This window comes from Diceros bicornis, unplaced genomic scaffold (genome assembly GCF_020826845.1).
Source record: "Diceros bicornis minor isolate mBicDic1 unplaced genomic scaffold, mDicBic1.mat.cur scaffold_111_ctg1, whole genome shotgun sequence".
In the NCBI taxonomy this organism is placed as follows: domain Eukaryota; kingdom Metazoa; phylum Chordata; class Mammalia; order Perissodactyla; family Rhinocerotidae; genus Diceros; species Diceros bicornis.
This window is the reverse complement of record NW_026691037.1, coordinates 874,233-898,156: the sequence shown is the minus strand read 5'-3', so window position 1 is coordinate 898,156 and position 23,924 is coordinate 874,233. Positions and strand designations below refer to the sequence as shown.

At 36.8% G+C, this 23,924-nt stretch overlaps 1 protein-coding gene across 1 annotated transcript in view; it reads right to left on the bottom strand.

The window, feature by feature from the left end:
• Positions 1-979: 979 nt before the first annotated feature.
• The window catches only part of LOC131402483 (phosphorylase b kinase regulatory subunit beta-like), a 91,344-nt gene continuing 68,399 nt past the window's right edge, over positions 980-23,924 (bottom strand). Inside the window, exons 12-16 of the mRNA XM_058537213.1 lie at positions 22,547-22,749; positions 11,244-11,378; positions 4,062-4,191; positions 1,254-1,361; positions 980-1,140 (exon numbers count right to left, since the gene is read on the bottom strand). Of these exons, the coding sequence (XP_058393196.1) occupies positions 1,111-1,140; positions 1,254-1,361; positions 4,062-4,191; positions 11,244-11,378; positions 22,547-22,749 (606 nt within the window). The 3' untranslated portion in view covers positions 980-1,110. The remainder of the gene's footprint in view (positions 1,141-1,253; positions 1,362-4,061; positions 4,192-11,243; positions 11,379-22,546; positions 22,750-23,924) is intronic.

Genomic DNA, 23,924 nt, shown 5'->3' with positions numbered 1-23,924 from the left:
CTTGGTAAAGACTTTCTGATGATGATTATGGCTCCTACTTTGTACATGGAACAGGAACAAGACCTCATAATTCCCAATTTGGGAATCGCCTTGACTGTACTTTATCAAAATGCTTCCAACAGAACCTGAAAGAACTAAAGGTAACAGTTTCAGAAAAATCCAAGAGTCACAATGTGGGATACCTTGGAGCAGGGCTTTAGCCAGGAGAATACAAAGTTTTGCTCTAGTTCTAAAGGAAAATTTCTTCCACAAAGGGAATGACCTCATTTTGGTCAACAAGAAGAACTTCTATGTCCACTCTAGGTCCCAGATGCTGGGCACTAGACACCAAAAGGCAAAAGCACAAGGAAGGCATTCACCTTTCTACTAACCCTCTCTCTTCCTGACCCCAGTCTCTGCCTCACTCCCACATGTTATGAAACGGATTGGCTGATACTGTTTCCAAATCCTGGCATCTCAGAGATAAAGCTGACACTCATTCAGCTCTGACTGAAATCCAGACATGCTGGGTTTCAGATGGTGCCACATCTAGTTCAGCAGGCACTGAGAGCTTCTGCATCTATGGCACATTACCCACCCTCAAGAAAAACAAAGTCTGATGGAGACATTCTCAGAGAAAGACAAAGTGAAGATGAGCTGTATGTTAAGTCCATTCATTTGGGGGATTCTCTGTGCATTTGGTATAATGTTTTAAAATGGCAAAAGAGCACGTGCAAGCACGTGTGTGTATCTTATCATGTAACTTTATACAGAGCAATGACGATACAGCACAAAATTATGTGTCTTCTCTGTTCACAGAGAGATGTTTGGACAGATGTCCCTCAAAAGATCAACAGTGCAGATTTACTGCTAGTGGGTGTGGAGAGATTTTTTTGCTTTCTCTTCTACAATTTTCTGAACTACTAAAACCTTCTACAATAGTCATGCATTATTTATGTAAACAGAAAAAAGATTAGAATAAAACATAAAAAAAGGTCACTTCCTCTCTGTTACGGTGTTGTTGATGCACTTGCTGCTGAGGGGCGAGTGTGGAGCTGGAGCAGCTGGACAGCCGGCCGTTCCACCCTGGAGGATGTGAGATGCCGGAACTGCTCGTGTCCTTGATGTGGGTCAAGGACAGGCGTCTTCTCCAGGACTCAACTGGAGGAGAGTCGGGTTAGGTGAGGAGGGGAATTTCTGGTCTCTCCTTTATACTAGCTTTCAGGGAGCAGACAGAAAGCACTTCTTCAGCATCTGAATTTCTAAATACAAACCTCCACAACGATCTGTCTGTACTTCAGCTGGTCAATATTTCCCAACATGTCTTCCACCAGGAGGGAGAAATTCATCTCATACATGGTCATATCCGACATGGTTGGTTGCTGAAAAAAATAACTCAACATTAACATGCTGCACGGTTATACTCTGCTTCCCACTTAAAGGAATTTCATTTTCTAATGAATAAACTTTTTCAGTTTCTATAAAACCTTAGAGAGCATTTGCAGCTATATGCGTGGATTTTATATATGTCAAACTACTGAAGCCAACCAGCTGACTATTGTGATAAATTCAACCTTCTGTTTTTAGTAGTTATCTTCACTATACTAATGTTTTTCAGAGAAAGGGGTTATATTAGAAAGCCACTTCAATACACAAAGGGAAGAGCCAAAACTGGAGACAACAAAGAGAGTACATGTTGCTTTCAGAATTAACACAAGAAGTTATGCTTGCTGTCACTTTAGCATGTAAGTCATTTGCTATTGAATTTACATCATTTCTGTGGCAGGTCCTTTCTGAACTGGCAGCATTAAAATGCATACAAATAAGCAAAAACAACATCATGTGAAGAAATGGCAAGTAAACACAGAAAAAAGCAAAACGAAGGGTGGATAACCCTCAAAGAATGGAAGAGAAGGCTTGAAATGTGAGGCTTGTGTGGTGGAAAGCAGATGGAGTCACCGGGATTATTACCAGAGATGCAGAGGAGATGAGTCATGCCTATTTGTTTTTACCACAATGATGATTTACAGTGAACTTAATCATAGCCTCAGAACACTGTGTATCTACTTACTATTCAAAATGGGACCCAGTAGGAACATCCCTTTTCAATCAAATGACAGCAAAGTTAATCTGCCTGGTATAATAATGCCTCAGCCCTATATTCAATATGGTCCATCTACTGTATTCTATATTCAATACAATCTGACATATACTAATATGGGGAAAATGAAGCCCAGTTGCTGAACACAGTAATTATAATTATTTAGATGTCCAGCAACGGGATTAATGGGGTTACAGAAGGAAATAAGGACTCTTTCATGCTTTCACATCAATTTCCTTTTAACATATCTCATTTGAAAAGTCAACCTAGTTACTATGCAACTATGATAGTTAAACCTAGAGAAGAGACATCAAGCTTGCCTTAGTTCCCACCCTCAGAAAAGACTCAGGGTGGACAGTGCAGCACAGAAGTTCAGAGAAAAGGCTCAGAAGTCAAATGGCTGGCGGGGGCGGGGGGGGCACGCTCGGGGTCAGCTACTCCTAGGTGTGTGACCTTGGGAAAATCACCTAGCTGTGCTTCAGTTTCCTCATCTGTCAAACAGGAATAATAAAGTCCCTACCTCAAAATTGTTGTGAGGATTAAAGGAGCACCTGGAAAAGCGCCTGGCCCATAAAAATACTTAACACATATTGTTGTTGTTAGCAAAGAGAGGATACCAAATGGAAGCGGCCCAGGCAATCAGACAATTAAATGAAAATCTGGTAGGGCCTACAGGGGGCTGGGAAAGAAGCTAACAAAAGGTTGCCCTAGTCTACTGTACGCAGAAGCAGCAGGACTTGAACCACGGAGGCCCGTTCTCCGCTGGCAGGAGACAGTGCTGCCCCGACAATGGTCACAGAGCCTCTGGGACAGGGCTGGAGCACCTACACGGGAAACCAAAGAAACCCACTCACAGTTTGTGAGCAGTATAAAGAAGACTTTCAAAAAGTTCTTATTCCTTTTTTTGAATAAACAATAGATTCACAAAGTTCAAAATTTGAAAAGTTAAAAGAGTTTTCAATGAAAAGCTCACCCTGCCCCCCAGACCACACTTCCTTGTCCCAATTTCTTGTGGGTCCTTCCAGAAACACTCCATGTACATATAAACAAAATGAGTATGGGTGTGTGTATTTAAGAATACTTTGTTTGTATAAAGACCTTCAGCAAAAATAATTTTGTTGATGTTTCAACACTAGAGACAAATATAATACTCCATTTCCAAAAGGCCTAATTATTCATGTTTGTGTATAAGCAGAATGATTTAGATGTCAGGATTAAATAAAATAATCAAATCAAAGAAGCAGGTTAGTTTATATAACTTGGGAAACCATCTGAAGGAGGGAGCACTAATTCAGTTGGACGAAAGGGAAGTTACATTTCAAGTAAAATAAGTGATTGTCTAATGACCTAAAAAGTTACTGCATTTTTCACATTCAGTGCAATTCATAAGTAGTATGAATCCTTATCCACAGCATCACTAAGTCACCTTGCTTCTTAGGCCTGATTTATTTCCGTCGTTTGAATATCTATTTTACTGTCTGTGAGGTCCCCAGCACTGGCCCACTAGCACTTGGCGGTGAAGGAATACTACCATTCATGGTAACGCCAATATAAGAAACCCCAAATTTACTAATAAGTAAACAAAAGAAGGACAGCTTGCTTGGAAAAAGGTTTGGCCATGTGGTTCCTTTAAACAGAGAGCTTCCTTGAAATATCTGAATGGAATAATCCAAAAAATTTTTGATCAAATACAACTTTTAAGTAAAATACCCATTTGGTAAAGCAAGCCTTTGTATAGAGGGACATTAAAATTAGAAAATAAAAGTAACTGAGATTGGGAAAAAATATTTCCAAGCCAATTGATTAGCGTTCTTATTTTCTAGTATTTCCTCCTTCAGGTATCTGGACACTCCTTCTTTAAACACTCTTAGAAAATGGAATAAGCAGAAAGGTTATTTGCAACGCGGAGGGGGAAGAATTCTCTCCTCCCTTAGGTCCCTTTAGAAGTCCTTTCACTGAAGGAAACACGGTAAGGCTGTACCTGTGGCAAATGCTTCCCAGCTACGATGATGCCATCGGGTGTGCGCTCCAGGATCTGCCACACTCGGTCATAGAACCCAGGGGGAGTTCTATTCAAAGACCCATCGATCTGATGCCTGTTCATCCAACATCTGTAGACCAAAAGAACATGGCTCATAGTTGAAAAAGAAGCTTGTTCTGGTAGAAAGCAGGGCTTTCAATATGGATTAATTGTTCCAACAGGGTGAGCAATAAAAGCCAAAATTCATCAATGATGCATATCTACCATGTGTTACAGAAATTACTAAATATTTCATAACGAAAACAGAGCTTGCAGGAAAGGAAAAATCCTCGAGGTTTTAAAAACTGTAATAGGCAAAACGTTCTTCTCTAGTAACCTGTAAGACTGCTCACTATGTGATGAAATGCCTTTCTAACACACAAAGCAGCTCCATCTAAAATCACAGGAGCAGCCAACTTCAAAGTAAGTTGACGGGGTTCTTCCATACAATAAAACGTAAGCTCTGTGAAGGCATGGACATCATCACATAGGTTGATCCTCCTCTACACCTCTCCCAGAAAGGTGCTTAATAAACATTTGATAAGTGAATGAATGCTCAAAAAAGCATTACGTATCTAATGAAATTACCTTACAGCAGTCCCCTTTGATCTGTGGAGGATACGTTCCAAGACCCCCCAGTGGAGGCCTGAAACCAGATAGCACTGAACCCTGTACATACTATGTTTTTTCCTAGACATACACACTTATGGTAAAGTTTAATTTATAAATTAGGCACAGTAAGAGATTAACAACAATAACTAATAATGAAATAGAACAATTACAACAACATACTGTAATAAACTGTCAGCATCACTACTCTTGAGCTTTGGGGCCATTATTAAGGTAAACAGGAATTACTCGAATATGAGCCCTGTGATATTTATGAACTGTTTATTTCTGGAATTTTCCATTTAATGTTTTTGGACCTCGGTTGAACATGGTAACTGAAAACATAAAAAGCAAAACTATGGATAAGGGGGGACTACTGCATTTTAAACTTTATATTTTAATTTTAAACCTTATATTTAGTTTTCTATTTAAATATGGTCAAAGTACCAACGCTAAAAAATCAGCTACAAAATCTTTCAAGTCATAATAATCAGAACGTGATAAGCCAAAATTCTAGATCTCTTATTTTATCAATTAAGTATTAAATCTTAAAGATATAGTACTTACTTCATTCACAAACTGCTAAAGATGTAGAATTTGCATAATTTGAAAAGAACACACAAATGACATAGTAGTATATTCTTCCAAAAGCTGAAGGTAGGAACAAATACACATTTTTTTTATACTTGGTATTAAAACAGGCAGCAGAGTGAAATGTGTCATCAACCACAAAGTAGACATGTCGTGACCAACAATATTTCTAGGTATGAAAATAGCTATGCAGGATACAGTAAACAAAAAAAGAAAATTTTTTTCCTTTTTTTAAATTGAGGTAACATTGTTTTTTTAACCAGGTAACATTATATGTTTCGGGTGTACAACATTGTAATTCAACCTCTGTATATACTACAGTGTGCCCACTACCAAAAGTCTAGATTCCATCCATCACCATACAATTGACCCCCTTTAGCTATTTTACCCTCCTCCCACTCCTCTTCCCTTCTGGTAACTACCAACAACCTGTCCTCTGTATCTATGTGTTTGTTTTTGTTTTGTTTGTTCATTTGTTTGTTTTTTTTATACTCCACATATGAGTGAGATCATACAGTATTTTTCTCCTTCTGACTTATATCACTCAGCATAATAGTGTCAAAGTCTATCCATATTGTTGCAAATGGCAAGACTTCATCTTTTTTCTATGGCTGAATAGTATTCCATTGTATACATATATACACCACATTTTCTTTATCCATTTGATTGTCCCTTAGGTTACTTCCTATAATTAATATATTAATAATTCCTATTTCCTACTTAGGTTGTTTCCACCCGGCTATTGTAAATAGCGCTGCAATGAACATAGGGTTGCATATATCTTTTCAAATTAGTGTCTTCATATTCTTTAGATAAATACTCAGAAGTGGAATAAGACATATCAAAATCTATGGGATGCAGCAAAAGTGGTACAAAGAAAGAAGTTTACAGTAAGACAGGCCCATCTCAAGAAACAAGAAAAATCTCCAACAGCCTAACATCATACCTAAAGGAACTAGAAAAAGAAGAACAAATGAAGCTCAAAGTCAGTAGGAGAAAGGAAATAATAAAAATCAGATTGGAAATAAATGAAATAGACACTAAAAAACAACAGAAAAAAAATCAATGAAACTAAGAGCTATCTCTTTGTAAAAAATTAACAACCCTTGAAAAAACCCTTTGAAAAAACCAACCACCTTTTGAAAAAAACAACCCTTTGAAAAAAAATTAACAACTCTTTAGCTAGACACACTAAGACAAAAAGAGAGAATGCTCAAATAAATAAAATTAGAAATGAAAGAGAAGAAATTACAACGAATAAGACAGAAATACAAAGGATTATAAGAGATTACTCTGAAAAGCTATAAGCCAACAAATTGGAAAACCTAGAAGAAATGGATAAATTCTTAGAATCATACAACCTTCCAAAACTGAATCAAGAAGAAATAGAGAATCTGAATAGACTGATCACTAGTAAAGAGATTGAAACAGTAATCAAAAACCTACCCCAAAAACAAAAGTCCAGGACGAGATGGCTTCTCTGGTGAATTCTAGCAAACATTCAAAGAAGATTAAATACCTATTTTTCAAACTCTTCCAAAAATTGAAGAGGAGGGGACACTACGTAACTCATTTTATGAGGCCTACATTACCTTGATTCCAAAATCAGACAAGGACAATACAAAAAAAGAAAATTACAGGCCAATATCGCTGATGAACATAGACGCAAAAATCCTCAACAAAATATTAGCAAACTGAATACAACAATACATTAAAAGGATCATACACAATGATCAAGTGGGATTTATTCCAGCGATGGAGGGATGGTTCGACATCTGCAAATCAATCAACATGATACACCACATTAACAAAATGAAGAATAAAAATCATATGATCATCTCAACAGATGCAGAGAAAGTATCTGACAAGATCCAACATCCATTTATGATAAAAACTCTAAAAAAAATGGGTATAGAATAGGCACATACCTCAGAAAAAGACATTTTTGTTCTTGTGAAAGAGGACCAATGACGTTTTAACACTACATAAGAGAGAGCAGCATCTTTTCTGGATGTACAGTTTCTTTGGTAGACCCAGACTCTCGTGGCTGGGTTCAGTGCTATGCTAAAGAGAAGAAGTCCAAAGGTGTACGGGTTCCTTGGTGATGTTTTACTTTGAATAATGGGTGTGCAAACCAAATACCCTACACTCTGCATTTGATCTTTTTTCCTATTCCCTTCAAAAGATGTTTTCAGAGTTCTATGAAGTCATGGTTAATCCTATAAAAGGGAGATGTTTGCTTAGAACAACATAAAAAATAGAAATGTGTGAATACTCATAATGGAGGTAGAGAATTATTTTAGAAGACCTCTCTTTTATTTTTATTTTTTGGCTTTTTATTTTGAAAAATTTTAGACTTACAGAAATGTCAAAAAAATACCTCATAAAGTTCCTGCATACTCTTTACTCAGCTTCCTCTGCTTTTGTCATCTTACAGAACCAATAGTAACTACTGAAACCAGGAAATGAACGTTGACACAATATTAATCTATGGACCTTAGTCAGATTTTTCCAATTTTACCACTAATGTCCTAGTTTTGGTCCCGAATCCAAGCTAGTACCCTGCACTGAAGTTAGTTTCCATGTCTCCTTAGGCTCCTCTAATCTGTGACAGTTCCTCAATCTTTTTTTTTTTTTTTTTTGCTATTTTTCCTTTTGCAACCAGAAAGTATCTTGAGTGGAAATACTTGGAAATTGTGCAAATTTTTCATTTCTCATCATACTTCCACCCACTAAATTTAGCATCCATTGACGCTTTTTGCCTGCAACGATTATTACTGTTGTATTTGTCTAATGGAGATTTTTTATTATCACCATTGCATTTACACTTAATTAAAATTCTACTGTAAGGAGAGTCCCTTCTCTCCCATTTATCCATTTATATCAGCATGGACTCATGGATATTCATTCTATGGGTTATAATCCAATATTATCATTATTTAGTTTTCTGCTCAAATTGTCCCAGCTTTGACCATTGAGCCTCCTTCAAGTTGTCTCCAGTATCTTTCTAACACAACTCTGTAGTTTTTTGCAGCACTTTCTTACTTTCTGGTACCATAAGATACTCCAGGCTCATCTTGTATTTTTCCTGCCCCAGCTCTGGAATCAACCATTTTTCCAAGGAATGCTGGTTCCTTTTATTAGAGAATGCTATTTAGAAATCAATATCTGGGCACTAGGTTTGCTCATTGCTGTTGAGGTTTCATTGCTTCTAGGTCCTCTCAGTGGATAGAGCTAGGCAAGATATGGATGTACACTCATATATACATAGACATCCACATTTATTTATGTATCTTTCCATGTAAAAACCATGAATCCACACGGATATTTCCAATTCCAATCCAACACCACACAATAGTCTAGCCTTTCCCTTTTCCTTATTTATAAATACATTCTCCGACAAGGAGAAATCTGTCTCTCATTACCCACAATGTATTTACTTATTTATTCAATCTTAGTGTAAATATATATATATATATAAAGCAATTTCAGAATTGCTAATACCTACCTCTGTGAAAAAAATTGTTAACTAGAGTAGAGTATTTGTGTGTACTTCTTTTTTTCTTTAGCATTACAGTATCCAGTTGATGTCTTCCAAAGGTATTCTGGTTAATTCTTTTCTTCCCCATCCCCTTCAGTGTGAGAATACTACTCATTTGCAATACGGTTAGGTCCATTTGTTACTGTTTGTATTCTACTTTGGTTTCCTTCCACATCTGGATTAATTTTAATTAATTATTTATGTTTTTTGGTATATAAAACATTACCATAGTTTAGCAGTCAGAGCTATACTAAAAGCTATACTCAGCGATAGTATACTGTATGCTCTCCTGCTCAATCTTATTGCCCTGTACCTATTTCTCCATTCTTTTCACCCTGTTCTCACCCACCCCCTGAAGGTAACCAATCTTATTAGTTTCTGATTTATCCTTCCTACAGTTCTTTGGCACAAATGAGCAGATATCCCTTTCTTTCTTACATGAAGAGTAGTACACTATAGATGTTTTTTTGTACTTTGCTGTCTTCATTTAACAAAACAGCCTAGAAATTACTCTATATCAGTTCATAGAGACCACGCTCATTCTTTTTTAACAGCTGCACAGTACTCCATCATGTGGATGTACCACAGTTTAATCAAATAATCTCCTATGTATGGAGATTTAGGTTATGGGCATTCCAAAATGTGCAATTATAAACAATGATGCAATGAATAACCTTGTGTGTATATATTTTCATATTGTTGGAGGCACATCTCCAGGGCATATTCCTAAAAGTAGGATTGCTGAGTCAAAGTGTAAATGCACAAGTAGATTTTTTTTAGATGCTGCCAAATTCCCATCCAGACGGGTTATACCCATCAGCTTATGTAAGAACGTCAGTTTCCTCACAGCTCAGCAAACGTTTGTCATACTGTTTAACTTTTGCCAGTCTGACAGATAAGAAAGGTATCTCAACATGTTTCAATTTACATTTCTCTAATTATGAGTTAGTTTGAACATTTTTTCAAATATTTAAGGTCCTTTTTTTTGTTTTAAATGAATTGATTACTCATCTTTTTTCCCCATTTATCTCTTGGGTTTTTGGTTCTTTGTCTCTCAGTTTTTAAGAATTCTTGGATATTAGCTCTTTGTAGCATTTCGTTCCAGTTTCCCAGTTGCCTTTTGATATTGTCTACTTTTTGCAATGCAAAATGTTTTTAATTTTTATGTAGTCTTATTAATCTTTTATTGCCCCTGGGTTTGAGTCATAGTCAGAAAGCCTTTCCCAAAGCAAGGTTGAAGAGGAATTTACCCATGTTTTCTTTTAGAGCTATTACAGTTTCATTTTTTACATTTAGATTGCTAATCTCTTTGGAGTTTATTTTTGTATATGGTATAAAGTATGGATTTGATCTTACCTTTTTCCAAATGGCTATCCAGCTGTCCCATCACTAGTCATTTAAAAATTCCAGTGATTTGAGATGTCATCTTTATCATACATTAGATTTCTATATGTGCTTGGGATCTGTTTCTGGACTTTCTACTCCATTCAACTGGTCTATCCATCTGTTCATGTACCAGTTCCACAATGTTTTAACTATAGAGGCTTTATAGTATGTTGTACTGTCTGTTGGGGCAAGTCCTTTTTTTATGTTTTTCTGGTTATTCCTGCATGTTTGTTTTTGCATACCAAGTCTAGTATTAACTTGTCTAACTCCATAAAACAGCTTGTTGGAATTTTAATCGAATTGCATTACATTTATAACTGACATCTTTATAATAAAAAATTGAGTTCTCCTATGTAAAAACAAGGATGAATTTCCATTTGCTCAAATCTACTTTTGTAGAAGACTTCTTTTCTAGGCATTTCTAAGCACATAACTATACTACCTTGGAAAATATTAGGCACACAAATAGTGCTCAATAAATGCTTGCCTACATAATTATATTAAAGCTTTTTCTGTAATAAAAAATATTCTTCAGTTCAAGACAATCCACAAGTATTTGCCTTGTTCTCATTCTAAGGTTAGCGATAGTTAAGTCTACAAAAGGGTTTCGCCCTGAAAAAGCTGACAGTCTATTTAGGGAGACAGAGTAACAGGCAACATATTTAAATAATGTTACTAAACCCAAACTTTTATGCCAAAATGTTAGGAGGAGATGGTGAGTGCTACAAAGGTTCAGAAAGAGAACTAAACAAAGTGGTATGAAGTGCTACATCAAGAAATGTTTGTAAACTATAACTGAAAAAAGTATAAAATTCAAATCAACACAAAATCACAACTGAAGACAGGTATTTTAATTAGTATCTCTGTGCACACTGTCCATCTAGTAGAGTGAACTCTGATACTCTGCTGTATTTTATTTCTTATTAATATCTTATTAATTTCATATATATATATATATGAGTTATGATGTTACAATAAATCCAGAGCGTCCTACAGGTAACAAAGGCCCTCATTACCTTCCATTCTGTTGAGGCTGGAGAATATCCAACAGAAGCTGTTTAACTTCACTAGGTGACAGCTGATATAAGTCTGTGGCTGGCTTGTTTCTGCCACGGATCTGTAGTTCATATTCCATAGCATGGATGATCCACCTGAAACAAAACAGGGGAAGCATGAATCAACAACTCTTGAAATAAAATCACCTTGTGCTTCTCCCAGCAACGCCCTTAACAGCACTGACCCATCCAAAGGGGAATGAAGAAAAGGCCATTTGAATTTCCTGAACCATTGATATAATTATTTCCATCAAGGTTATGTGACACGATTAGACTCTTAAAAATGAGGCCTGCTCTTGCATATGTGGTTAGGTAGTAAACATGAAAATAGGTTAATAATCAAGTTCTTATCAAATGAGATTCTACCAATTCGATATGATAGTATACTGCACACAAATAGCCGCCACACCATTATTTTCTTAATACTAGAATATGTGAAAAGCAAACAGGATAAAAACAAATCATTTTAAGAAATAGGCTGAGATATGCTATTATATCAATGTTCCTTTCCCAGGAAGGATAAGACATTTTCACGTCTTTCTTTTACTTTGCAGTCGTTCCCTTGCGATTGGAGGGGCTAGAGGAGAAGTATCTGCCTTGGAAATACAGGGGCACAGTTAGCTATAACTGAATTATACTAGTATGCTAGGGAACACACTTCAACCAACAGATTTCAGAAGAATCTTCTTTACGGATATTTAAATGCCGTTCACGTACCTATTCTTAAAGAATCTATTCTTTAATAGATATTTAATTGCTGTTCATAAAATAATTTTTTATTACAGAAAAAGCTTTAATATAATTATTTAGGCAAGCATTTATGGAACACTATTTGTGTGCCTGGTATTTTCCAAGGTGGTATAGTTATATGCCTAGAAATTTCTAAAATATTAATTACTTTATGTGCAAGTAATTTTATTTTTTAATTTGAGAAGCTTTCAATAAGTATTTTTACAGTTTCATCTCATTTCTTTCATTTACTCTATTCTGAAGAAAGACTTAGATAAACTAGTTATGAAACCAAAGAAAACCCTGAAAATAATACTGTGCCTTAGGGAACCAGAACTCTGCACACCATTAGGGAAAGCTAGGGAATTAGTTGTACACAGCCGATTCCAATGCGTTATCCTTAAAGCCTTGGGTGAACACTGAACAACAAACAGAGACAGTGTAGCTCAGCATCTGGAAAGAATGTGCCTTCATTCATCCATGCTGCTTTGTCTCTCAAACAGGGGCTGTGTAGCCAGCCCACTGGTAGAAAAGTCTAGTTAACAGCAACTAAGATTTAAAGTGGCTAACTTACTGCACTCAAATATATCACTATCTTCCTCTTGATACACTTATTTGAATGACAACGCACAAGGCTACTGCAGGTACAGAGATTAAAAAGGTAGGTGGATATAATCAAAAGATTAAAGTCCTTCTTTCTGCCAAGGCTAGTTTGCAGAACAACAGTGATGCATCTCATGGGATGACTTGAATGTCTCTCAGTGGAAAAGAAGGTAAGAAAAATGTTAAGCCTTCCCAGTTGAGCCAGAGGTGATATCAACCAGACACCCCTGCCTGCCGATTATGTGTTGAAGAACACTGAGATAGATTACAGAGGCATGAGAGAGACACAAGAATGGAACATAATCTTTAAAATGTATTATCGTTACTATTACCATTGATAGTACATACTAAATATTTAATAGTTGCTCATTGGCAAGAACATTAAGATGACAAAGTACTTGCAAACACCAAAATAAACGTTTGTGAGCTTCCTGATGACGTGTAACAACAGAACACATGACAAAATTAAGATTTACAATTTGCGTTTCTCTAATCAGTTGAAAAAGAAAAACTAGACTAAACCTATGTTATTGCCAAAGACTAGAATTTCTTAATTGTTCATCCACATTATTATTAACTATATTTAGTCAGGATGTTATACACAAGCATAAAAATCACCAGGATACAGTTACCTTGGATGCTTTGATGTTAAAGTTGCTTATGAAATTAGCTGTTAAAGAAACATTTCAATTATAATAAACTGCTCCACGGATCTCTCTTTAAATAAAAAAATTCTATTTTTAATTTTACAGGTTAGACAGAGTTGTCGTCTATTTATTATTTTCTTTCTTTAACATTTAAAATTAATATTCAAGGCAGCTTAGTATAATAGAAGGAATATCAAATTAAAATCTAAAGAATTGCCTTTCGGTCTCCTCAATAAGCCAATGGCATGAAAAGAAAAGAGGGGGTAGGGAGTAATGTTCTAGATTAAAAGTGACTTAAGAGACATAACAACTAACACCATGTGTGGGCCTTGTTTGGGATCCTGATTTTTTTAAAAAAATCATTTTGGGACAACCAGAGAAATCTGAATAAGAATTGAGTATCAGGTGTTATTAAGGAATTATTGCTAATTTTCTTGGGTGTAATAATGGTATTGTGATTATTAAGAAAAAGTCCCTTTTTAGAGATATATACTTACTAAAATATTGAGGGGTAAAAGTCATAATGTCTGGAATTTGCTTTATAATCTACAGCAAAAAACAATGAAGCAAATATGGCAAATGTAAATTACTAACCACTGCTTATACCCATTTACATAATGGGCATATGAGAATTTACCAAATTATTATATTATTACACATTTAAAAATTTTCATAATGAAAAGCAAAAACAATAAAAGACTTGAATACCAATTCAGTCACTTACCAACTATGCCCCATTGGCAAGTTATTTTTCAAATGGGAATGTTACTATTACTTGTTCAGCTCATTTTATGGAATTATTTTGAGGAACAAATAAGACTATGTTAAAAGGCTTTTGAAATCATAGAGTCATTAAAATGTTAGCAAACTCCCTTTATTTGACTTCTCAGACTCAGGGTGGAGGAAGGTAATACAATTTTTTAACTCAAGTCTTGGAGTTAATTAATCAAGTGCCACATCTGTTTGACTTCAGGAGGCATCTTCTTCTAAAATAAGTCACTTTCTCATTTTTAAAATGCTTACTTTTTAAAGTCCTCCCAAACCTGAGTTATTAAAACTAAGCATCGTGTATTACATTTAGCTTTTAAAATCTTTAGTATCATAAAGAAAGATAGTGGGAGATTTAAAAATTTCCCCTCAGGCTTCTTCCTTCTGTCTATAAAATCTCAGCAATTCTTTGAGCAAATTATAGAAAACACTGTACTCAACAGCAACCCAAGAAATATAACTGTTTTTCATTCATTCAAGCACAAATGAATATAACTTATCAGATTATTAAAATACATTTATTCATTCAAAAGTATTGCCAAACTAATCTTTTTAGCTTGGAATTCTTCAAAAAACTGAAATAAAAACAGCAAAATAGCCTTAGACATAAACTATACTATACTATACAGCAGTCGTAGAGACTTAGAGAAAGTAAGTTACGAAGAGTATTACCACAGTTAAGAAAGTCAAAGACATTTTATCCGTTTTTAGAACTACTAATACAAAAGGGCATTAATTCCTTTGCATGGGAAAATCTGACTTCTTACTCTCATTCCCAACGACAAAGTCACCAAACCTGGTTTGACAATTCCAATGGAAAAGCCCTTAGTGCAAAATGGGGAAAGACAGAAAGCAAGCAAATGTGGAAGGTCAAAAGAATGAAGGTTATCCTTGGACCAGAGCCTTATAAATTCAGTCTGTCTAAAGAACCAGGGATGTGCTCGACTTGCCAATAAGCAAATGAGAAAGTGGCAGATACACAGGAATGACCAGATCAACCATTGTATGTATCATGGTTTGACTTGAGGACGATGAAGTCCTCAGCGCTGCTCAAAGAGTCTGAAGAGGGGTACTAGCATTCCTACGCAGTCCTGGGAATAAGCTTATCCTTATGAGGTTAGGAAGCATATTGTGTAGGTACTGGCATTTTTCTTTCCAACATGCCCTAATCAAGCAGTCAAATATAAAATAAAGTAGACCGAAATCTGACATCATTCATAAACCAGAACGGCTGTCATTTTCTGAAAAAATGCCATAAAGAATAACTGATCCAAGCAAGACACAATTTTTTTAATAATCATTTTGAGGCTATTTCAAGGTACCAAGAAGTATTTGCCAAGTTTGCTGTTAAACAAGTGAATGAATAACTCTCTGTGGAAGCATTTTACTAAGCCATATAATAGGGGATGTGAAAGCTGCAAGAAGGGACTTTCTTGCTTGATTCATATTAATACAGAGAGGGAGACAATTTGATAAGGCAAACTGAGCTTCCTGTTTGGTAACCAGAGAACGAGTCCCCCACTCTACCCCTGATCTAATCACAACAGAATAGAGGTATGAGAGCCCCATCACCTCACTTCCTTACCTCACATCAAATGTCAAAAGCAAAGACCTTTGAATGAGTATCAAACCACGCTCATGAACTCAGGGCTGCAGTGATCTCCTCTTTCCTTTACTGCACAAGCAATGTTATAGTCATAGTACCTGTAACACAGGCCTTCTCTAAGCATTGGATGTGTGATCCACAGATGAAGTTGTGGGTATTAGAAGACAAGACACGGCTGGATCATAATTCCTAACAGAGGATGTCCTGGAAGTATGGAAAGCAGAGATGAAAAAGGCTTGATAACATATACCCTCAGGGGTTATCTCCCACTAAGGCCTGACTGACAGACCCAGTGCAGAAAACAGTTGATTGGCGGTCTTTACAGCAATGGGCCTGTCAGGAACTTGATCTATTTCAACATGCGAGCTGGAGCACAAATCAATAATGAGACGGAAAATCACATCATTATCAGACTAGAATTCCATTCCTGTGAGCAGGTCAATTTCACTCGCTGGAGTGCCTGATAACAGGAATGTTGAAGAAATTGCATTGGCAGGATTAACCTTTGAAAAATCGAAAAGACACGTGGTCGTATTGGTTTAAAGCAACTGAGGCAGTGGGTGATGTAAATAAATAAATTTTAAAAATCCAAAAACCTCAGAGAGAGAGGTTAAAACAGAGATAAAAGTATACATAGTGCAAGGGAATTCTGGGCAAGATGTACCACAACTAAGACAAAAGTTCTTACTTCTTATGTCCATTCAGCCTAGTGAATGTTGGCATTTCAGGAGGAACATAGTGTTAAAAGCTGACTGAGGTATCAATCTCTTTACTCATAATCAACATTTAAAAGAGGGAAACAACAGTAAAAAGTCAGATATAAATAAGTCTAAAATGCTTTAACCTATAAGGAAGTAAAAAAAGAATGTTTTCTATAAATCTCCTCCCTCCTTTCTTTTAAAATCATGCTACAATCACTACAATACACAAAGGGGTAACTTTCTAGAGCAACAAGTTTAACAATGTATAAGAAATTTGACATTCAAGGACTCTATAAATGAATAATCTGCTCATCAATTTTAAGCAAACTAAAACCTTCCAGGGACTAATTCAAGGTAAATTTTATAAAGAAACATACTGAGTATGTGTTTGCTGCTGGCAGTAGACTAACATGCAAGGAAGCCATTCACTTAAGGAGCTGAGGTCTGAGTAAAATTTATTAAGGATGAAATGCAATAAAAATACATTAAAAAGATACAAAAATATCTTTCTCCTTTTCAGAGGGACACTATCATAAGCCCCACGGGCAGGATAACGGCATTTCTCTGAAACTGTCCAACATCTGTAGAGTAGAAACAGGGTTCCAACACCTCTTTGTTAGCGTGGTGGAGGAGCGCTGTGGGCACAGGTGTAAGGACATGCATCTTATGAGGTCCCACCAGGCGATGGAGGGGAAAGACCACGTCAGAGAATCCAAAAGGGTTTTGAATTAAGGTTTCTGTATGAAATGCTTGGGGATCATTCCACTGGGCCCTAAATGAGACACAACCACAGCGGAAAGAGATGCCTCCAGGATGAACGTCTCTTGTGGGAGCAGAGGGTCTTTGCAAGCCTAGGACTGGAAGACAAGAGTGACTGCGTGTGTGTTTGCTGGAACGGGGGGAGGTTCCTCCTTCTTGGGATTTGTGGTGTGGAAAAGAAATCCCCAGAGGTACTCGTTCTCCAAAAGCCACAAGACAGGAGCTCAAACTATCGAATGTCACAGCAATACTGCTGAAGCATTATCCTTTGGAAAACATCTTCACATTCCTTACCCAGAATCCCCATGACCCAACGAGGAGGCCAGAGCAGGGAAAGCCTCCCTATTTGACAGAAGGGAGCTGAAAGAGGGGGTGGGGCAGCATGAACTCTGGAGTCATTCACCCTGGGTCTAAATCCTGGTTCTCAGTCTTGTGACCTTGGGCAAGTTACTTAACTTCACTGAATTTTCATAGTATCTTAATATATATCTTGCAGTGTGCAAGGGGCCAACTTAGAATCAGGTCCAAATTATCCCCATTTCCGTGGTCTCATGATGAATAAAAGGGGCAAAATCTCATTTCCCTTTGTTTGTTAACTTGTAACTACTCAGGCTCCCCAGTGTGCCTTGCACCGTACAATGCTGATCCTAGACTGGAGGACTGACAAACACAAGACAAAAAAACACCGGGAGCCAATGCACATCATAGGTGCTACACGAATACTTGAATACAAAACAGGTTATAAGTTGACATCATGTAGAAGGCACCACAAAGGTCATAAAGTTTTAGAAATAAACAGTAAGGCCTGTTTACCTGAGAAAACAGCAGCAGTATACACAAGTGAACGGACACGTACAAAGTACATACAAAGTACTCCAAAGTCAGGCAGACCTGGTATAAACCCCAGTTCTTTCATTTACTGGTTTGACTAAGACAGGCCATCTGAGCTCTCTGAATCTCAGTTTGTTTACTTTAAAATGAGAGTCCTAGTGCCTACCTCAAAGCTGTTGTACAGAGTAAATGAGATAATATATGTGAAGCATTTTCAGCACATTGCCTAGCATATAATAGGTGTTCAATAAATAATAATTGTGGTTATGCTGATGGAGGAAAAGGAGGAGGAAATAGTCTCCCAGAGTAAACTTCTGAGTGTAATAACCATGTGTTCGTGGTTGTTCATATGTGTACCCCCTGAGATCCTTACTGGGAATGCTGCTCAGAGAGGTTCCATTTATAAGACAACTTGCATACTCTGATATGATTATCTGCACTATTCCATTAATAAACGAATGGAAAAAAGTGCCACATCCTTTTATCTTCTTCATGTATGACTGGATTTTCATATAAAGAAGGCCCTGTTTAACTCGATCATTTCCTGAAGGTCATGACTTGTACAAATCAAGTGCATTCATCAAAATTAAAAGTCCTTTATTTCTTTCTCTAATGAGTACAAGACATGCTGTCTTTTGTTTTTCCTAAATTCCCTATCACTAGCTCAAGGCAAGCTACCTGAACCTGCTTACAACCTATGTATTAAACAATCTGGCAAATTTTATTGAGCAACTGCTGTGAGCCAGACCCTGATACAGACAGGAAGATAAGATCTAGTCCCTAGCCTTACCAGAAGTAAATGTCTTAAATACATTACTCCTTATTAAAAAAAATTAGACTCTTCCCCAACCAAAAAGGTTCCAGTGTTTAGAGCTGACCTTCCTGCATAAGAGGAAATACACATAATGAGTTGGGCAGGGACACTGTTAATACTCACAATGGGAACATAATGCCACAATTACTTCCAGGATAAGTTTCAGGACAGTGAATAATTAAAGTTTCATGGCAAATTTCTTCATCAGGAGGTTTTTGCTTTCGTTAAATAAAGTCACATGTTGCTGTCCTGGCATTTTTATTTTGGGTGAACACAGTTTAAGGAAAAGAGTTTATTATTTCTCATGGAAGGCACTGAACATATAGAGTAGCAGATACAAAAAAGGGAAGAAAACTATTTTTAGAAGAAACTAAACATACTTCATTCGAAGAGAAGGAAGCTTCAGGTCAGATTTGAATTCAAGAAAGAAAATTACACTGGATTTTTGAGGGAACATAAATCAGCCTAAAATGCTGAATAAGTAGTAAAGGAAAAACTACAAGGGGCTGAAAAACACAGCATTGTAAAATACTGAGAAACTGTTAACTTTTAATCTAAGGCTTTGTTTAAACCTCTGCAAGGATGACTATCACAAAGAGGCTCTCCTGAATAGAACGTTTACTACAAAGAATGTACTTTGGAAGAGTTATAACCTACACTTCTCAGTTAGCCTCAGAGAAATGCCTGAGTCTGTGACAACAGAGTACTTTTAATACCCTGGATGGATATGGAGAATCATATTCCTTTTCATTTAGAGACAACTCACATGGAAGACCCATTTCTGTATCCTCATATGTAGTCAAGAGGCTGGAGTTGAAAATATTAGATCAGAGATCAAACAAATCACGGTACAATTCAAAGTTCTTATAATTGATTCGAATACTTCTAAATCTTTGAAAAGAGCAATTTTAAGGGATAAAAATGAAGGTAAAGTTCTAGGCAGAGTGAATTCACTTCTCGATCAAAAGAAAGAGAAGATAAAGAATAGGAAATTCACCTGAAATATACGATACAGTCATGTGCCGCATAATGACATTTTGGTCAATGACAGATCTCATTTAGGACAGTGGTCCCATAAGATTAGTACCATACAGCCTAGATGTGTAGTAGGCTATACCATCCAGGTTTGTGTGAGTACACTCTATGTTTGCACAATGACCAAACTGCCTAATGATACGTTTCTCAGAACGTATCTCTGTCGTTAAGTGATGCATGACTGCCACTGAAATCAGGCAAATAGTTTAAAAAATAATCTCAACTAAAACTGAAAAATATAACTTATAAAGTAGAAATCTCCTAGGGAAAATAACTGATTCCATTTATGTATATTTTTCAGATATTTTTCCACACATGTATTGCACATATAGATGTACAGTATTATTATTGTTCTTTTATAAAAAATGGAACAATACATTTGCAACTCACTTTTTTCACTTAATTTATCTTGGACATTTATAACTGTCAGTATATAGACTTCATCTTGTTTCTTGTAATGGTTGCACAGCATTTTACTGTATGGCTATAACAATTTATTTAAACTGTTTCCTACTGATGGATATCTGGGTTGTTCCCAGTGTTTCACTATTTCAGACAATGCTGAAATGAAGATTGCTGTAAAACACGTCCAAATTCCTAAAATGAGAGTTGTAGAAACAAGAGGTATGCAGATACTGCCAAATAAGCAACTAGTTTTTTATATGTAATTTTTTGAAGGAAAAAAACGGGTAATCATTTTTCATAAAGTGCTTCATACTCACATGCAAAATTAAAACTAAGAAATGAAAAGAAAATCAATCCAACAATAAAGAAGAAAGGAAAAAAGTAACAAGAAAGCATGGTAAATAGAAAACATAAAATAAAATGGCAGGAATAAGTCAAAATAATAAGAAATGGCACAAATGTAAAATATATATTTCTATTAAAAGATAATCTGAGGAGGCCGGCCCAGTGGTGCAGCGATTAGGTGCGCGCGCTCCGCTGTGGCAGCCTGGGGTTTGCAGCTTCGGATCCCAGCCATGCACCGAGGAACTGCTTGTCAAGCCATGCTGTGGCGGCGTCCCATATAAAGTAGAGGAAGCTGGGCACGGATGTTAGCCCAGGGCCAATCTTCCTTAACAAAAACAGGAGGATTGGCGACAGATGTTAGCTCAGGGCTGGTCTTCCTCAAAAAAAAAAAGATAACCTCAGAGTGGATTGAAAATAAATACAGCATAAATGCTGAGTATATAATATATACCTATACAAAATGAAAAAAGAACATTGAAGGTAAAGGGATGGAAGACAGTATACCAAGCTAATAATGACGGAAAAAGAAAGCAGGCACGGCAGTAATATCAGACAGAAAATAATTCAGTTGTTATATTTTATGCATTGTAATGGTCTCATGGTTATATAAAAAGGCCTTAACTTTTAGACATACACACTGAAGTATTTACAGATTAAATGACACGATGGGTTTGCTTTAAATCTAGAGGGTATGTGTGTGGGGGGAGGAGTGAAATAAGATTGTCATATGATGACAGTGGTGGAGCTGGGTGACAGTATGGGCACACAGGGCTTTACTACACTATTCTCTATATGCAGATATATCTCTATATCTCTATTTTGCAGATGTTTGAAATTAAAAAAAATTTTTTAAGAATTCAAGTTGCAAAGCAATAAATGACACACAGATATAGTGATAAAAACTATAAAATAACATGGACAAAAGGGAAGCTTTAAAATATATAAAGCAAAACTGACAAAAATGCAAAGAGAAACTAACATCTATAAATATAATGAGAAAATTTTAAGACTTGATCGGCAATCGAGGATCAGGCAGAACAGAAATAGTAAAGATACTGATGATCCCATTGTACAATTAGCAAGTGATACTTACTCACATTCACACACATTCACCCGTATTTGTGCCCAACAGAGACTATATCTTCTTTCCAAACACTTGAGGAACACCCCAATGACCACATGTTAGTTTACTCTATATGCTCAGGTATCGTTTCACTCTTTTACAATTAGAACATATTCACGTGACACTTGTACAATCAAAAATATATTTAAAAAAGAAAAGAAACATGTACACTTTATTTGGTTGTGACAGGCTTTTTAGACAGACTATCTCATTTCATGTCACAGAAAACAATGGGCTGGGATGAAAGTGAGGGCAGAGGGTCAGTCATCTGTCCTAGGTCACTGAGATGAGAAGCTCTCCTGAATGCCCAAGTTGGGTCAACTCGCCTGACCACATGGTCTCACAAAACTCTTGATTAAGAAAATTCAAGATCACAAGAGCCTTACTTTGAATTTCTTCTCCAAACAGAACACTTATGATTTTTATGATTAAAAATAGACTCTGGTAGAATATGGACACAGCAGAATATTCTTAAAAGGATCAAATTTTTATCTGTGTGTCCTCCTGACACTCTTTTTACTGAAAAATCATTCTTAAGGCTTATCCACTTTATTTACAGGAATTTTTACAAGTATTATGCTTAGTGGTTTTTTTGTTTGTTTGTTTGTTTGTTTGTTTTTAACATGACACGGCTGTTTAAAATCCCTGGAGTTTGATTTTACCAGAGACCGAGTTACTTCACCACATCCAACATGGGTGTTAACCAGACAGGAGGATTCTTTCCGGGCACTGGTATTCATTTCTTCATTTCTCCAGACACCACCTGTGACTTAGGGAAAAGACACACTTTCCTTAATACCTACCAGACCTGGGGCAGCACGTCACCCGGAGAGGCTGAGACCTGTTAGGGGACAGCTTGAACCGTCCTCTTTATGCAAACACAGAGCACTTTACTCACCCAATTCGTCTTTTCAGCATGCCACTGAATAACTCAGGGTTATCGGAGATGACCCAACCAATATGGATGACCAGCTCTTGCTGAAGGACCGCTTCCCTCTCATCGTGGGTATTACACTCGTAATAGATGATGTTCTTAATCACTCTTGGAGACAAAGGATTAGAGATCACCTCTTCTTCATGCCCAAAGGCACGCAGAGTCACCTACAAGTGGCAGAATTTTATTGGAAAAACTTCCTAGCTGCTAAAAGATAAAAGAAAGAAATTCAAGGCTCAGGATGACTGGCAGGCTGAAATGACTCTGTGCAAGCTAGGGAATTAGGTAGAATAACTGCTCCTGCTATTTATTAAAATGGCTTTCAAAGCACGACTCCCACTGGAGTTCATGATGGTTCAGAGTCTGGTCTAAAATATAAGGGCAGGTGAGGGTCCCAGTTAGGGGAGTGGAGGTGAGTAGATAAAAGCAGGAAAGGAATATAAATAACTATTAAGGTAAAATTATTCTGAATAACTTTAGTAGTAGAAACTCCCCAGAGAAACCAGAATACATTAAATACTTTACTGCACAGTCTACACAATTTAGTATTTGAGAGTATATTTTTTGCTTCTTTTATAGTTTCTCATGTGAAACTTTCTGTTCTTTAACAACACTGTGAGGTTTTCAAAGGCAAGCGTGAGGTCACATAGTTGTAGTGTAGCCCCACTTTTCCTGGCATAGTGCTAGGCAGCTAGGGGGTGCTAAAATGCTTGTTGATGTATCTCTCACCTGTGGAGGAGAAGAAACGCGCTCCTATGAGCCTGGGAAACAAGGAAGCACAGAGGGAAATGGCAACGAACATTCGAAGCAGCAAGGGCAGCTGAAGCTGGCAAGAGGAATACCCCGGTCTCTCCCTCTCCTCTGTCCTTAGATTTTGCCTCCCAGAAGAGTCTCTGGCCCTTCCTTCCTCCTCATAATCTCTCTTCTCTCTCTCCCTCTCTCTTCCATGTACAGTACATGTTTATAAGAAGCAGGAAAAAGAAGAGCAGATCAAAGGGCCCTTGTGTTTTCGGAGATGAGGGGAGAGAGCAGAACATGGGGTCTTTTGCCCTCGTTTTGTGAAGGAGTGAAAATTGAGAACTACTGGTTTATTATATCAAGTGGTACCAACCTGTTAGTCCAAGTGCAATTACTTTTATTAACATGTCAGTGTGTAAAGAAGAAAACAAACAGAAGACACATCATTGACTCTGAAAGCAATGATGACTAAACCACTCTTTCATTCCAGAGAGCTTGAGGTGATCTGAAAGTGCTTTGCAGGAACAATATTACTTCAATTCTCAGGGTGGCATTTCTAAACCACTCTTTCATTCCAGAGAGCTTGAGGTGATCTGAAAGTGCT